Source organism: Asterias amurensis, chromosome 1 (assembly GCF_032118995.1).
Source record: "Asterias amurensis chromosome 1, ASM3211899v1".
Classification (NCBI taxonomy): Eukaryota; Metazoa; Echinodermata; class Asteroidea; order Forcipulatida; family Asteriidae; genus Asterias; species Asterias amurensis.
In genome coordinates, this window is record NC_092648.1 from 25439269 (window position 1) to 25453686 (window position 14418).

General features: G+C 39.3%; 1 protein-coding gene across 9 annotated transcripts in view; it reads right to left on the minus strand.

The window, feature by feature from the left end:
- The window catches only part of LOC139934363 (serine/threonine-protein phosphatase 4 regulatory subunit 4-like), a 61228-nt gene that overhangs the window by 6534 nt on the left and 40276 nt on the right, over window positions 1-14418 (minus strand). For 4 of the 9 annotated variants that reach the window (XM_071928594.1, XM_071928603.1, XM_071928605.1 and 1 more), the window contains 11 exons: window positions 11545-11727; window positions 10435-10540; window positions 9364-9511; window positions 8664-8808; window positions 8398-8439; window positions 7704-7920; window positions 7263-7367; window positions 6923-7088; window positions 5145-5216; window positions 1875-1975; window positions 1038-1134 (listed from right to left, as the gene is read on the minus strand). In XM_071928594.1, coding sequence (XP_071784695.1) covers window positions 1038-1134; window positions 1875-1975; window positions 5145-5216; window positions 6923-7088; window positions 7263-7367; window positions 7704-7920; window positions 8398-8439; window positions 8664-8808; window positions 9364-9511; window positions 10435-10540; window positions 11545-11727 — 1382 coding nt within the window. The remainder of the gene's footprint in view (window positions 1-1037; window positions 1135-1874; window positions 1976-5144; window positions 5217-6922; window positions 7089-7262; window positions 7368-7703; window positions 7921-8397; window positions 8440-8663; window positions 8809-9363; window positions 9512-10434; window positions 10541-11544; window positions 11728-14418) is intronic. The other 5 variants (XM_071928624.1, XM_071928578.1, XM_071928568.1 and 2 more) reach the window with 4 other exon arrangements.

Genomic DNA, 14418 nt, shown 5'->3' on the forward strand with positions numbered 1-14418 from the left:
GCCAGGTAGATTTTGTTTTTATAAAACTGTCTTGCTTTATATTCTACTACAGCAGAGTAGTTTTTTGGAATTCAAGAGACCTCTCAGATCAGGAAAGAAGTGTCCTGCTTTTTAACTACTACCTGGGGGAAGGTAGTAAATCGGCCGGGACCACTGCTTTTGCTTTTTAGTGGATCACTATTAACTTCACTACTGCAGAGTGAATTTAGAGTGAATCAGAAGGCACTGGCCACTATTGGTAATTACTCAAAATTTTAGCATAAAAACTTTATTGGTAACAAGCAATGAAGAGCTGTTGATAGTATAAATCATTGTGGGAAACGGCTCCCTCTGAAGTGACGTAGTTTACTAGAAAGAAGTAATTTTCCACGCATTTGATTTCGAGACCTCAGATTTATATTTTGAGTTCCCGAAATCAAGCATCTGAAAGCACACAACTTGACAAGGGTGTTTTTTTCTTCCAGTATTATCTCGCAACTTCGATGACCAATCAAGCTCAAATTTTCACAGGTTTGTTATTTTATGCATATGTTGAAATTCACCAAGTGAGAATACTGGTCTTTGACAATTACCAATAGGGTCCAGTGTCTCTAAGCAGGGTTTAAACCACTAGATCAGCTTGCAGGAGGTCGCAGATTCTAAAACCGCTCATCAATATTTCAACACCATTTACATTACATTTCATCTAATTTACCCAGTCAGGTGCCCATTATGGTTTAAACATCATGTCACTTTAACAGGCAATTTACAAGCAACCAGTTCCAGGCAATCTCCAATGAAAAAAATCTGTTTACAACTTTATTTCCACATAATTTGCTCGGGGAAAGTAAGATAATGTAAACAAATATGTGTTTTGCTACCAAAGAGTTCCTTTTGCTAGCAGTGCATTTGGTTGCCGCCAAGTTGCCCATAAAAATTGCCCTATGTGACAAGGCCATATTACTAGCTTCACTAACTGAGTTCTAAGCCAAAGCCAGTACTTGCATTATAGCCAGAGCCAGAACTGAAGCCAGAGTCAATCCTGATTATTGACTTACATTCGTGTTGTTGAATTGGATGTTGCTATATTACTACTAGATGACTGGCGTACCCGTGGACTTGTAACAGATGAACCTGAGCTCCGTCTTAGCTCTCCTAAACAAAATAATATATAAGACAACGTTACTCAAAAACAGAGGCCCTTAAAATAAAAATGTACAATCCTTGCTAAGGCTGTAGATCTACTTGTATACCCGCCATTACTTTTAAGACAAAAAAGAAGCGCACACGCAAAGCAAGTGAGAGGTCTTCTGTTGACCTCTGTTAGGGTACTGTTTGAGTTTGTCATATGCAAGGGTGTCTATCCTTACTTGATAAGATCAGGTCCCAATAGACCCTTCCCATGAAATATCTAAATTGCACATAGCGTGTGCGCACTAACGTTTTGGTTGGCAAAATTAGGGAAAATCGTGCTGTTTTGTACACGTCTAATGGGTTCGTGGCGCACACGCAATTGCGCGTCTGCTTAGTGCACAACTCTATGGTGTTTGCCAACCAACAGGGTCTGTACGCATGCATGAATATTATTAGCATATTTCATGGGAAGGGTCCATTTCATGGAGCTACTTAAGGGCAAGAGTCCATTCAGACATTATAACAAAACCCTGCCATTTAACATTTTGCAGTGCTTATCTCAATCATGTCAATATACTATTCGTATGCCGAGAGATAAACTAACTAATAGCAATCCCCCAGTCTCCAAGATGGTCTAGAGACTGTATGTCACCATTCATTCCAATGGCGGACCCAAGAATATTTGCACGGGTGGGGTCAGGTGTTTTAAATAATATTATTACCACACTAATGCTCGTTTGTCTACGAGTCAAACCACCTACCATGCGTTCCCCCTGTGCTAGACGTTCTTTTTACTAGTGACGATCCGCTACTCGTATGACCATCTACTGTCGCACTTGCATTGGTGTCTTTCTTAGTCCGGCTGGAGGAGGGCAAAAAGTACATTGAAAAGCAGTTCAGTTAGAAATCTAGCCTCCATAATATTACAAGTATCAACCCTCCTACTACTTGTACCATTTTTTAGACAGTTAAACAACTATTTGAACCTATTCAACTGCATAGGTTGTGTATGATGCCACAATTGTGAACTGTGCAAGTGCTTTTACCACACATTTGAACATTTGGTCCACTGCATAAAGTTGTGCATGGTTGCACAACTGTGCACTACATACAACGTGTGGACCTGAGAACAAACAAGGTCCAAATGAGGTGTTGAAATACTACGGTATGTTGACCACACAGTGTTTTCATCAGTGTTTAATTACTCTTGGTAATTACTCAAAGTAACTGCTAGCATGAAAACTTACTTGGTAACAAGCAAAGGGGAGCTGTTGATAGCTGATATGTTAGAAACGGTTCCCTCTGAAGTGACGTAGTTTTTGAGAAAGAAGTAATTTTCTAAGAGATTGATTTCGAGACTTCAGATTTAGAATTTGAGGTCTCGAAATCAAGCATCTGAAAGCACAAAACTTTGTGTGACCATGGTGCGACAAGGATTTTTTCTTTTGTTAATATCTCAAACTTCGACGATCGATTGAGCTCAAATTATCAGATTGAGCTCAAATTATCACAGGTTTGTTATTTTATGCATATGTTGAGATACACTGACTGTGGAGACTAGTCTTTGAAAATTACCAGTAGTGTCCAGTGTCTTTAAGAATGTATGTTTTCTTCATCTTCACAGAACAAAGGAATGTCCACAGAGGTTATGTAACAAAGGGCTGTGTGTGTTTTCACCCTAACCATGGAACACATGAGGTTAGAGACCCCCCCCCCCCATCTCTTTTCATGAGGACACTAACAGTTGGAAAATGAGTGGATCACAACAATGAATTTAGTGCTGGCACCCCTCTATTAAAACCACATTGGAAATTGAATGGTCCACTAGTAGGAGGGTTAAGAGTAAACTTGGAGAAGTAATAGAGCATGCGCCATGGATTTCAACCCGTGATGATCAAGTAGATGTGTTTAAAGCGGATGTGTATTTAAAGAAAAAGCTCTCTAGATGAATCCTGTTGCGACGATGACGCAGATAGCTAAAAACTTACTGCAGAAACATGTTTATCACTGCTCAACCAGTTACTGTTGGAATTGGTTTGATGACAAAGCAATGTAAAGTTGAAAGTATTAGGTGGGATACACTTGGAGTGGTATTTTATGCGTTATCATATTTTTGCCATGCAAACTTTTGGGTGTTGAGGAATTGTACCTGGGATCTGAGGCATTGTATGGTAAAGTATCAATATACATATATGTTTGGTTTGCAGTACCACCATATGTGTATCTACTTGCCAGGTAGTTTTGTTTATTAGAGAGCTGTCTTGTTATATATTCTACTGCCGCGGTGTAGATTTGGGAGACTTCTTAGTTCCGCAAAAAAAAAAGAGAATTATGCCAACGTGTTGTTCTTTAAGTGTAAAATAATACGCAGTGGAAACCCTATTCCTGTATTCAACTGAAATACATCATGGGCTGGAAGATGCGTCTACTACAAATCACTAAATGAAATTGAACATTGTGCCATGGTGAAAACTATGGCCCTTTTTGAAACAACGGCTTCCGCTTTCGGTTTGGCTCAGGCTAGCTTGGCCCCACAGTTATTTTGAAAATTGCTTGTGCTTTGCATATGCGCTCAGGGCTCCAGACAAGAGGATGGAGCCTAAAGCCGAATCCAAAGCTGAAGCCGTGGTTTCAAAAAGTGCCTATGACTACCTCAGTTAGTCCAAAAAAATTGTAGTTCTAACTGTAGCAATCAAAGCAGCCAATATTTGTATGCCATCGCATGATTACAATAGTCAATATCTGTATACTGTGTTACAGTGTAAATACATTAACCACCTGACACCATTATTAGCTGTAGGCTGTATGGTGCATCTATGGCCTTTTTTTAAACCACAGCTTCGTTTTTGGATTCGGCTTCAGGATCTGTCCTCTTGTCTGAAGCCATGATCGCATATATGCAAAGTATGCGCAAATTGTCAAAACAACCGCGGGCCAAGCTAGCCTGAAGTCGAATCCAAAGCTGAAGCCGTCGTTTTGAAAAGGACCTTTCATTCAAAACCACAGTGGATGATACTGAGTGAGGGTCAATTATTAGACGGTTAAACCAATTAATGTGTCACGATACAACAATAAGTCAATCAATTAATAGCAACATGGGGGGGGTGGGGATTATGGCCATTGCTGGTCCCACTGTTTAACCAGATGGCCCAATTTCAGAGCTGCATCTGGAGAAATTATTTCCTCTAAGCAAATCTGAACAGGAAACCAGTCACAGACAGTATGTATGGTATAGTATTTTAGCTGGTAACCTTAATCTGGTAAGCAAAATTGTTAAGTCGTGCTTAAACAGCTATAAGAAATTGACCCCTGATTAGTTCAACCAACGCCAGAACAAAAATTAACTACACTGGTTATCAACAAGCAATCTTAGTATCCCGTTTTGAACTGTTACATTGTTTCGATGGATCTAAGCAGTGACATCCACGATTGTGAACCACAAAAACGTCTTCAACCTTTCCACTACTGTACTGCACAGCTAAACCATTATGAGAATTATGAGAAACTCCGTTACTTCCTTTTGTCGAGTCGGGGTTTCGTTGTGACAACTATTTTTTTCAAAAGAAAACTATTGCTCCGGAAGCTCAACAAACAATACAACATTGGGCGCAAAAAAAATATTTTGGATCACCGATCCGAAGTGATTAAAGTTATAAATAGATGTGAGAAAGCTCCTAGCCTTAATAATAATAATAATAATAATAATAATAATAATAATAATAATAATAATAATAATAATACAGCATTTGTAAGGCGCACTTTCCTGTAAACCATTCAAAGGCACCGTTCTAGTAGAAATTAAGTTAAAATATTGTCATATTGTTAGGAAAGCAAGCATGAACAAGTGTGTTTTAAGTTTCTGCTGGAAGAGAATGATGTTTTGCCTTGGTGCCTCAGTGGTTAGAAATTATAGCAATGTTGTCTTGTGAGCAGGTTTATAACAGCAGTGCAGTGAGTAGTAAACAACAGCAACATGAACAAGCAAAGAAAAAGAAAACATTCTTGGGTTTTTAACGAAAGGAAGGAGCAACCTGTAGGAGGGCGTCTTGGAGGCAGAGGACGAGGACATACAGATGAGGCCATCTGAGCCTGCTCTACGTCTACTGTTGGAAAGAGATCATAAAAATACAACAATACACAACAACAACACAGACTGTGGCTCTCAAGAATGGACCTTATGCATTGACGTCATCCAGCCACCATCTTAGAGGTATCGTCTTGCCAGTAAGACGCTCAAGTACAAGACACGGTACCAAAAATTCCAGAAAAGGCTTTTGTCCAACGTACAAGGAGCCCCACCAGACAAGACGCAATGAACAGCGTCCACTGAACAGGCCAATGAACGCTGTCTTTTGACCTCTAGGGGAGGACGCCCTATTCAAATGAAGTCACATGCATAAGGTCTATACACTGCTCAAGATACATACAAACAAACAAAAGGGTTTCAAGAATACAGAGATTGCAAATATTCATACACAAAAACAACAGATTCTAGCCCAAGATTAATTCAAAGCGTGCTACAAATAGTCACTGTTGATCAAAATAATGTGCCAGTCGTTCCCATGCGGTCCAGCGTATCGGACTCTAAGTCTGAGAGCCTAGTCATCGGAGTGTGGGTTTGGATTCTGGTTGTGACACTTTTGTCTTCAGCAAGATACCCCATTATAAATTGCTTCTCTTTTAACGGTTAACTGTCCTGCTAAGGGACACGAGTGTCAAAACCGGGATTCAAACCCGCACTCTGCTGATCAGAAAACCAGGGCCCAATTTCATGGCTAATCGCCAGATTGTTGTGCTAGCCTTGTAAGCATAGAATGCCTAGTAAGATGGAGTACACACGCGCACACGCCAAAATCCCCTGCTAACCCATGAAATACGCTTGATGTAAGGGCAGAATTCCCTGCTTCCATAAGCGTTGTTTTTTTAGTTAGCAGAGTCATGAAATTGGGCCAGAGCTGCAGCCCAGTGCTTTTAAAGATCAATCCGCCACGATACACCAGTAAAAAAGTTTGCACAGGAATGAAAGGCCTTCCTCAGCCTTTGGGAAACCCTGCTTAAGTTTGATCAAGCCTTCAAACAGCCACATACAGGATGAGACAATTTCATTAAACAGAAGCAAACATTGGACTTGCAAAGATATCCCAATTAGAGTTTTGAGCATGCCAAATGATAGATAAACTCATTCAACAACAAACAGTAATATCGACCCCTTGCACACACGTCACACGCGGCGACTAATGCCACGCTCACCATGTTGGTGGTCAATAGGCTTACGTGTAAACGCCGCGTCACCTAAAAATGCGCACTTCACTGAATAACACACGTTGACATTGACCACCAAACTGGCGCATTCAAGATTATTCTGATGATGACGTCAGGTGAAATGGGTCAATACAGTTCAAATTACCACTTAATACTTGATGCCATTTTAAAGTGATGCTCTTCCCAATGACCTACTTTGACAGAGACATACCACCACCAGAATAGCAAACTGTTTCAATTCGATGCGATAGAGCATTTTGTAGCGACCAAAGGAGCGACCAAACAACCATGTTTCAAATATTCAAACTTTCCTCAACTTAACACTCCAGGGAGAGAAAGTCTATTGGTTTGCAATGAAATAAAACAAACAGCAACCAGTAACAAATTAATCATGTGACATGGTATTTTGGCTGGTAGCCTTTATAGCTACTTTTTCTGCTTTAAGCAACTCTTTGAAATTTGGGCCTGATCAGGTTTGAATTTCTCAATCTGTCAACAGTTTTCTTGGCAGATGATAATAATCAACGGTCTTTAAGGCCAGACTTACCTTGAAGCAGGAGGCTTATTATTATTTGGTTCTTGTACTGTTGGAGATCGTTTCCCCGTCTTGGCAGACAGTGAGGTCACTTTGGATGCACTGCTTGCTGTGGGTGCCGCAAACGTGGCATTCTCGATAGATTTCTTGCCCTGGGATTTCGCTGTTTTTGTAGTTGCTGTCAAAAAAGATGAGGCGAGAGAGATTAACATACGTCCAATGGATTAACTTTTTTGTCTCGATGAAAATTCATGAAATGAGATGAGTGTGTAGACTTGTCAAGGTGATGTCTGACTACTTCGCTGGAAAACGGGCTAGCCAGGGTTTCAAACGGGGTTTTCGATATACATACCTTTATTTGGAGAACTATATACAGATGTGTTACTAGATGATGAGGAAGATGGTGCTACTCTCCGACCTGTTGCACTCCCAGTTTTACTGCTCTTTGCACCCACTGCTGTTTACAATGTAAACAAAGATTGTATTGGTTAATTTAAAGGCAGTATTCACACTTTGTGTATCCCACCGTATGCATCAAAAAAATATTGTCACGTCATTAATTTTCGTGAAGTAAGCACCAGAAGGTTAGCATGCCTTTTTCGGTAAGCAGCTCTATGAAAAGGAAATCGCCACTCCTAAGCACAACATCGGCTGTTAAGCAGCACTATGAAATTGGGCCCCTGCCACATACATATTGAGCACCAATGTTTGCATGTCTCCAACAAACCCCAACAAACAATACATACTCCATCACATTCAAGTAGAAACAGGGAATGGATCTAGCGTCCCTTACTTTTACGAGCCGTTGCCGTCGCAGCTGCTGTACTCGTTGCTCCCGCTTTACTCTCTCTCCTCTTATCACCACCCTTGGCCGAGCTAGGCGCCTTGCTGCTCCCCGTCTTACTGTCAGCCTCCTCGTGATCTCGTCTCTCCATCTCGAGGAGGAGTTGCTCGTCTTCTTCTTTCTTCTGATCTTGAAGATCATCTTCTTGATGATGCTTCGAGGTCTGCTGGAGGCAATAAATAAGATTAAATCTCAAATAATTAATAATAAAAGTGGCTTCTCAAATAGCAGCATATCCGTCACTCAGTGTTTTCCTAAAAGGTAACTAAATTAGGACCAAGTAGTATTTAATCCTTAGAGGTTGATATTGTAAATGAAAAAGCCTTCGGAGCGCCAAGCAGCTCGGGGTTCAATTTGTATACTCACCAGAGAGCCGAGGAAGATTAAAGAAATACTGTTGGCCAAATGACCAGGGGTGGATTTCACAAAGAGTTAAGACTAGTCTAATCTGAAGTTGGGACGAGTCACTCGTCCAAACTTAGGACTAGTTTTAAATTTGTAATATCTCCGTGGACTAGTCCATCCCGTGGACTAGTCCTAAGTTAGGACTCTTCCTAATCCCTAACTTTTTGTGAAATTTACCCCAGTGCACTAATGTAAAGCGCATAGATACCTTATTGATAAATACACTATTATAACTTACTATTCCCACAGTCATCTTTATCCTATCCAGCTCAAACACAGCCTGAAATGAAATACAAATAACAAAATGTTTAACAATAAATATATAACGTTCATCCCTGTTGAAAATTCCATCAAGTACATGTTTGCGGTTCCCACTGCCAGTCACAGGATCAGAAGTGGCTTCTTGTAAATGTTGATCCCTGATAAATGCCTGAAACAATTTCAGAGTGTCCTCGCTTGCGGTCAATAAAATGATCCATCTTGGTATCTTGGTATGGTACCTACCCTTCTGACTGCAGTGACTACATCATGATCATTCTCTGTACTGAGTAACCTCCTGACTAGTGTCTCAAGCTGCTGTAACAACTGCAGGTCTTTGGGTAGTTTGAACTGGGATTTCAGCGATGGTAGCAAAGAGCAGAACTTTAACCTGGGGGATGGAACGTCACAATATAATAACAATAAATAATATAAATAACAGGTGTTTAGAAACGCTCCCCATAGAAAACCATATCACAGCGCTTACAAAAACACAAAATGCACAATAAACAACAAAATCTTATCGGAAAAGCTACATACACAATTTTTGAAAAGCATGAGGAAAAGAGAAAAGCTTAAACAGGGAAGAGATGTGTTTTCAGAAGTTTTTTAAATTGGTCTGTGGATTTTGAACATAGAAAAAAGAAGTAAACCAGAAGAAATTACCCCTCTCTCTCTCTCTCTTTCTCTCTGATACTTTATCAGAGGGAGCTGTTTCTCTCATGTTTTTTATGACCAACAGCTTTCTACTGCTCGTTACCAAGTAAGTTTTTATTTTGCAGAAATTACCATTAGTGTCCAGTGGCTTTAAATATCATGATTTGGGTTTATGTGTTTGGTGAAAAAAATAAAATACAAAAATTTAAATAAAAAGAGGAAATTAGTTTTTTTTTCACGGCCTGATTGACCCCCTTAAATCCTCAAGGTCACGTTTTCCAAACCTCACCTGACGTTTGGTACTGGGTCCTGTGCAAGTTGTATTACAGAGTTGTACAGGTTTTCTTTGAAGTAGTTTTTGGAGAAGAGCTCGAGGGAGAAATGACAGATATCAATAAATAGCTTCCTATAGCGATGGTTCCCGGAATGGCAGCATTCTGAAGGTGGAAACAGGACACAAAAATAAGAAAAGTTTATCGGTCGGTTCTAATAGAGTAAGTTCTTAAAGAACTATCTTTCTTTATTCTACTATCGCGGAGTAGATTTATTGGATGTTCGGGAGACTAGCTAGTCGAAACAATGAGACCAACTCAAGAACTGACTTTGCGGTAGTGCATTTAATTATGATCCTAAAAGCTAAAGTAGTCCCAGCAAATTTTCTATAACTTCTGTCCGGGTAGAAGTTAAAAAGCAGGACAGTTCTCTTAAGGACTGAGAAGTCTCCCGAACATCCGATAAATCTGCTCTGCGGTTGTAGAATAAAGAAAGACAGTTCTCTAAGAACAAACTCTACCAGGCAAGTAGATACACACATGGTGTTACCGCAAACCAAATATATATTGATACCTCACCATGCAATGCCTCAAATCCTATATATTTGTAATGGCAGACTGTAAGTTCTCAGTGGGTGTGAGAAAAGTTATTAACTTCACTACCCCGGAGTGGGTTCTAATTGGTCTCAACAATTCAACTAGACCTTTTTTGTGCAACGTCACAGCCTAAGTTTTTGCCAACTCGGGTTGGAAAGCTATTGAAAGCCATAAATGCAATTCAAAAGATGATCACTACTGTTTGTAACAGTGTTACCCAATAATAATAAAAAATGAGTTGATTTTGTTGAAAACAAAACAACTAATTATGAGAGGTATTTTATTAATTGAAAGCTTGCAGAAAATGTTGAATTTGGTTAAAACATCTGTTAAAACGATTGAGTGTTTTACTAACATTCGGCCGACCAAGGCGGTTTGTTTATCAACAAAAGACAGGTCTACATGTATAGTCAAAGCCTCAAATTCCATATAAGAAGTTATTTGCCATCAAACGCTTCAAACGATAGAGAAAACTAAGAAAGCTCTCTCACCTTCAATAAGTCTCCCACATATGTCTTGTCTCTGTTCTAGTCGGCGGTTATATCGCATGAAGACGCATAATGAGTGGGCTGCAGCTAGTTGCACAGGTAAAACCCTCTGAAGTACACAAACACAAAGAAAGAAAAAGGAAAGTACTGAAATCAGGGTTGACATTTTTTAAGAATAAAATTCCTTGTTACCATTTTGGAGGTTTACAGACTCTTCATGGACAGTACACCTTTTGATTTGAAGACATGGTCTGTACCGATCAGTTGTTACTGTTACAAATCTTGATTACATGAGAAATTACGCTATCTTGCCTGCCAGGCAGTGCCCTGAAATATACAAAATCTTGTGATCTATCACACTTTTTGTTTACAAGGTTACAATGTTGATGTATTTTTATTAGAGGAAAGTGTGGTGAAATCAGCTTGTATGGTAACAAGAACTTTAAATAAGATGAAAGACGGGGAAAACAGGAGGAAAATTTATGTACCCTAAAAATATAACTAATAAATTTCATTTGCGTGTATGTGTATCTATGTGAGCGTGTCCACTTGTTAAACCAAGAACTTTTTATAGACACTGGACACGATTGGTAATTGTCAAAGACTAGTCTTCACAGTTGGTGCATCTCAACATAAGCCTAAAATAACAGACCTGTGAAAATTTGAGCTCAATCGGTCGCCGAGGTTGCGAGATACCAATGAAAGAAAAAACACCATTGTCACACGAAGTTGTGTGCTTTCAGATGCTTGATTTCGAGACCTTAAATTCTAAATCTGAGGTCTCGAAATCAAATTTGTGGAAAATTACTTCTTACTCAAAAAACTACATTACTTCAGAGGGAGTCATTTCTCACAATGTTTATACTATCAATCTCTCCCCATTACTCGTTACCAAGAAATGTTTTATGCTAACAATTATTTTGAGTAATTACCAATAGTGTCCACTGCCTTTAAAAAGGGATATGGTTCAATTCATAAACTGAGGACAGCCCAAATTTTCTTTACGTACAACACCAAAGGGGTCGCCACTTAAACAACTCTGGTACCCACAAAAATGGGAGAACAAAGCACCCTGTTAAGTATACAGGGTTGATAAAACATGGGCATACATACGTGTGCAATAATATGTTTGAAGAACATCGGTACAATCTTGTTGTAGATCTGGTCACTTGTTAAGCACCTCGGAAGACAACTGTACTTCTCCAGTAAGTCTCGGTGTAATCTCCAATTCCTTGAGGAGGCTGCGGCAGTCTCAGCTGAGATCAAGGCTGGGATCAGATCCGCTAGACCCGTAATCTTGTAGGGACGACAGAGATTAAAGTTAAATTAATCAAAAGTTAAATCACAGTCCAGAATGCGGTACCTTCCCACCCTTTCTTTTTTATACACACTCTGCTGCTTACAACACCAGAGCTTGGGTCAGGTGAACTATACCGCTTGGCCAGGACCTGTCACTTATGAAATAAGTTAGACAATTTGTTCAAAGTTGTCGAGTTAAAGGGTTTTGATACCTTTTGTAGATCAAGTTTTTTGCCATACTCACTGTGAAATATGTTTATAATATATTTTACCTGTAGAAGTTTCAGCTTCATTAGTTGTCAAGTTTTTGTCGTAAAAGTGAAAAACACAGAGCAATGTTTTCAGGAGAGTTTTGTCAATCCGTTGTACATACATACTTAAATAATATTCCTCTCGGTGATACAAAAGCTGTTTTTCATGAATTTGTTTGCTATTTTTGTTTCTTAACTACAGCAAGTAATATTTTAAGGGAAGCTTTCTATCATTGTTATCTTTAAATCGTGTAAATTTAATGTTAAAAATCTGTGTACTGATGTGTTTTGTGATATACAAAAAAAAAGTATGCAAACCCTTTTATGAGCGAGTGCAATGTGTACTGATGAGTGTCATGTGTTGTGGTTGTACACAGTCTTGGTGGTGTTCCATGTGGAGGTCCAGGTCTAGGTATTGGTGCAAGGTCAAAAATCTTCCCATTGGTGGATTTTCACACAAAAGAGCTTTTTTTTTCTGGGAAAGTGACCATGACTTTTGGGGATGACATTCCAGACTGGGTTCTTTTCTTCCCGATGGCTGTTGTCATGACATCCACGTATAATTATTTCAGATGCAAAACATTTTAATAACCAATTTTGTTTAATGATTGGTAAACTTTATCAGTGTTGGTGACTGTGATCAAAATACAGATGGGGGTCGAAGTGGGCGACGTGCAATGGTAAATCTACATAAAGGCCTGGTAACTAGAATTCTACCACAAATGACCCTTTGATATTTAAAAAGAGTGGTTCACAAGGTAGCTCATGTCTTCAACACCACAAGAGTAGTTCATGTCATCAAGACGCAATGCGTAGTCCATTTCATCAGTAACCCCAAAAATAGTAAAGCTCGGCAGAAGTTAAAAAAAAATTCTTGTTAGTATCACTCATGCAAATCAATTCAAACAGGCCATTTCTGGTGTCCGATAAAAAGCAGATTAAAGAGAGACCCTCATTCCAAGCACAACAATCAATAGGTAAAACACACACAAAGAGTTTCCACGTTGATGGGTCCCACATACTTGGCGAACTTTAAATCTCAAACTGTGGCATGTCATGGCCGAGCAGTTAAGAGCACCGCACTCACACTCTGGTGTTTTTGTTCAGCAGAATGTGACTTTGAGTCATGGTCATGACATTTTGTGTCCTTGAGCAAGGCATTTTAAACCATCATTGCTGCGACTTTCGGATTGGGATGTAAAAACGTTGGTGTCGCGTGTTGTGTAATGCATGTAAAAGAACCCAGTGCACTTATTAATTAAAGAGAAGGGGTTCACCCAGATGTTTCTATTTCGATTGCCCACATTTTTTCTTTTTGTTTTTCATGCAAGTCTCCAGACACAGAAGGCCTGAAGGCCACTTCAAGGTGTAGGCAACAATTATTTTTTCCAGGGGCTGTTTTTTCACCTTCTCTTGGGGCTGAAACAGGGTTACCCCCTTTTACAGTCCAAACGGATGTAGGCTTGGGTATCATCAATCCGAAGCCTGGCAGTTAAAGCAGAAAGCACTACCTCCCCATGGTGGCAGGTAGAGCAGAAAGCACTACCTCCCTATGGTGCTGTGTAAAGAAAAAGGGTCTCGTACTTCAAAACCGTAGCTCCACATACATGTATCTTGCAAGACAGACAGTGAATGTTGGCCACTCCATGAGCGTCATTGAGTGAGGCATCTATGAGCGCTACATAAGAAGACCCTAATAATATTATTATTATTCTTATCATGTAAGTGTTAACACTTGAATCTCATGCTCATTGCGATATTAACTCCATGCAGTTTGTGTTGATAAACCTGCTACTAGACCATGAAATATTTTAACATGACCATCTCAAGTCAAAGTATAGGAATGGGAATCATAACACACAAAACAGTTAAGTAGTTTCAATTCGAAAGCTTTAGCACACTGATTACAAAGTTCATACCAGTGCCAATCATCGTGAGAAATCGCTCCGTTTTTTTTAATGTTGTCAAAGTTTAGAAAATCACACTAAAACCCACTGAAGACCCCAAAAAACACTAGCTGCTTAATTCAATTGCAACAAGCCAAAGAAGTGCAATTTGTGTACAGAAGATAATCCCTAACCAAAAACAAATTCAATCAAATAAATTTACGCTATAAAAACAACCAGATAACCTACTCAATCGCAGTACTATTGACCGTGTGTAGGAATGTGTGACTCTTTGTTTTCATTGTTGTTGTTATTATTTATTTTGCAATTGGTAAGTAAACAACTTGCAGGCAATCAAACGAAGATAGAACTGTGATTATGATGTGAGGACATTTCATCATTTAGAACGCCCTCGTGCGATCAAAATTATGGTGAAATTTACGACAACTTTTCAAGATTGGTTATGTAAGGTGTTGACTGAAACATGCTTCTTTATTAATCAGGCAGTAGTTCATGTTTAGTTCAATTACTTCCTAAATGGAAACAAACTC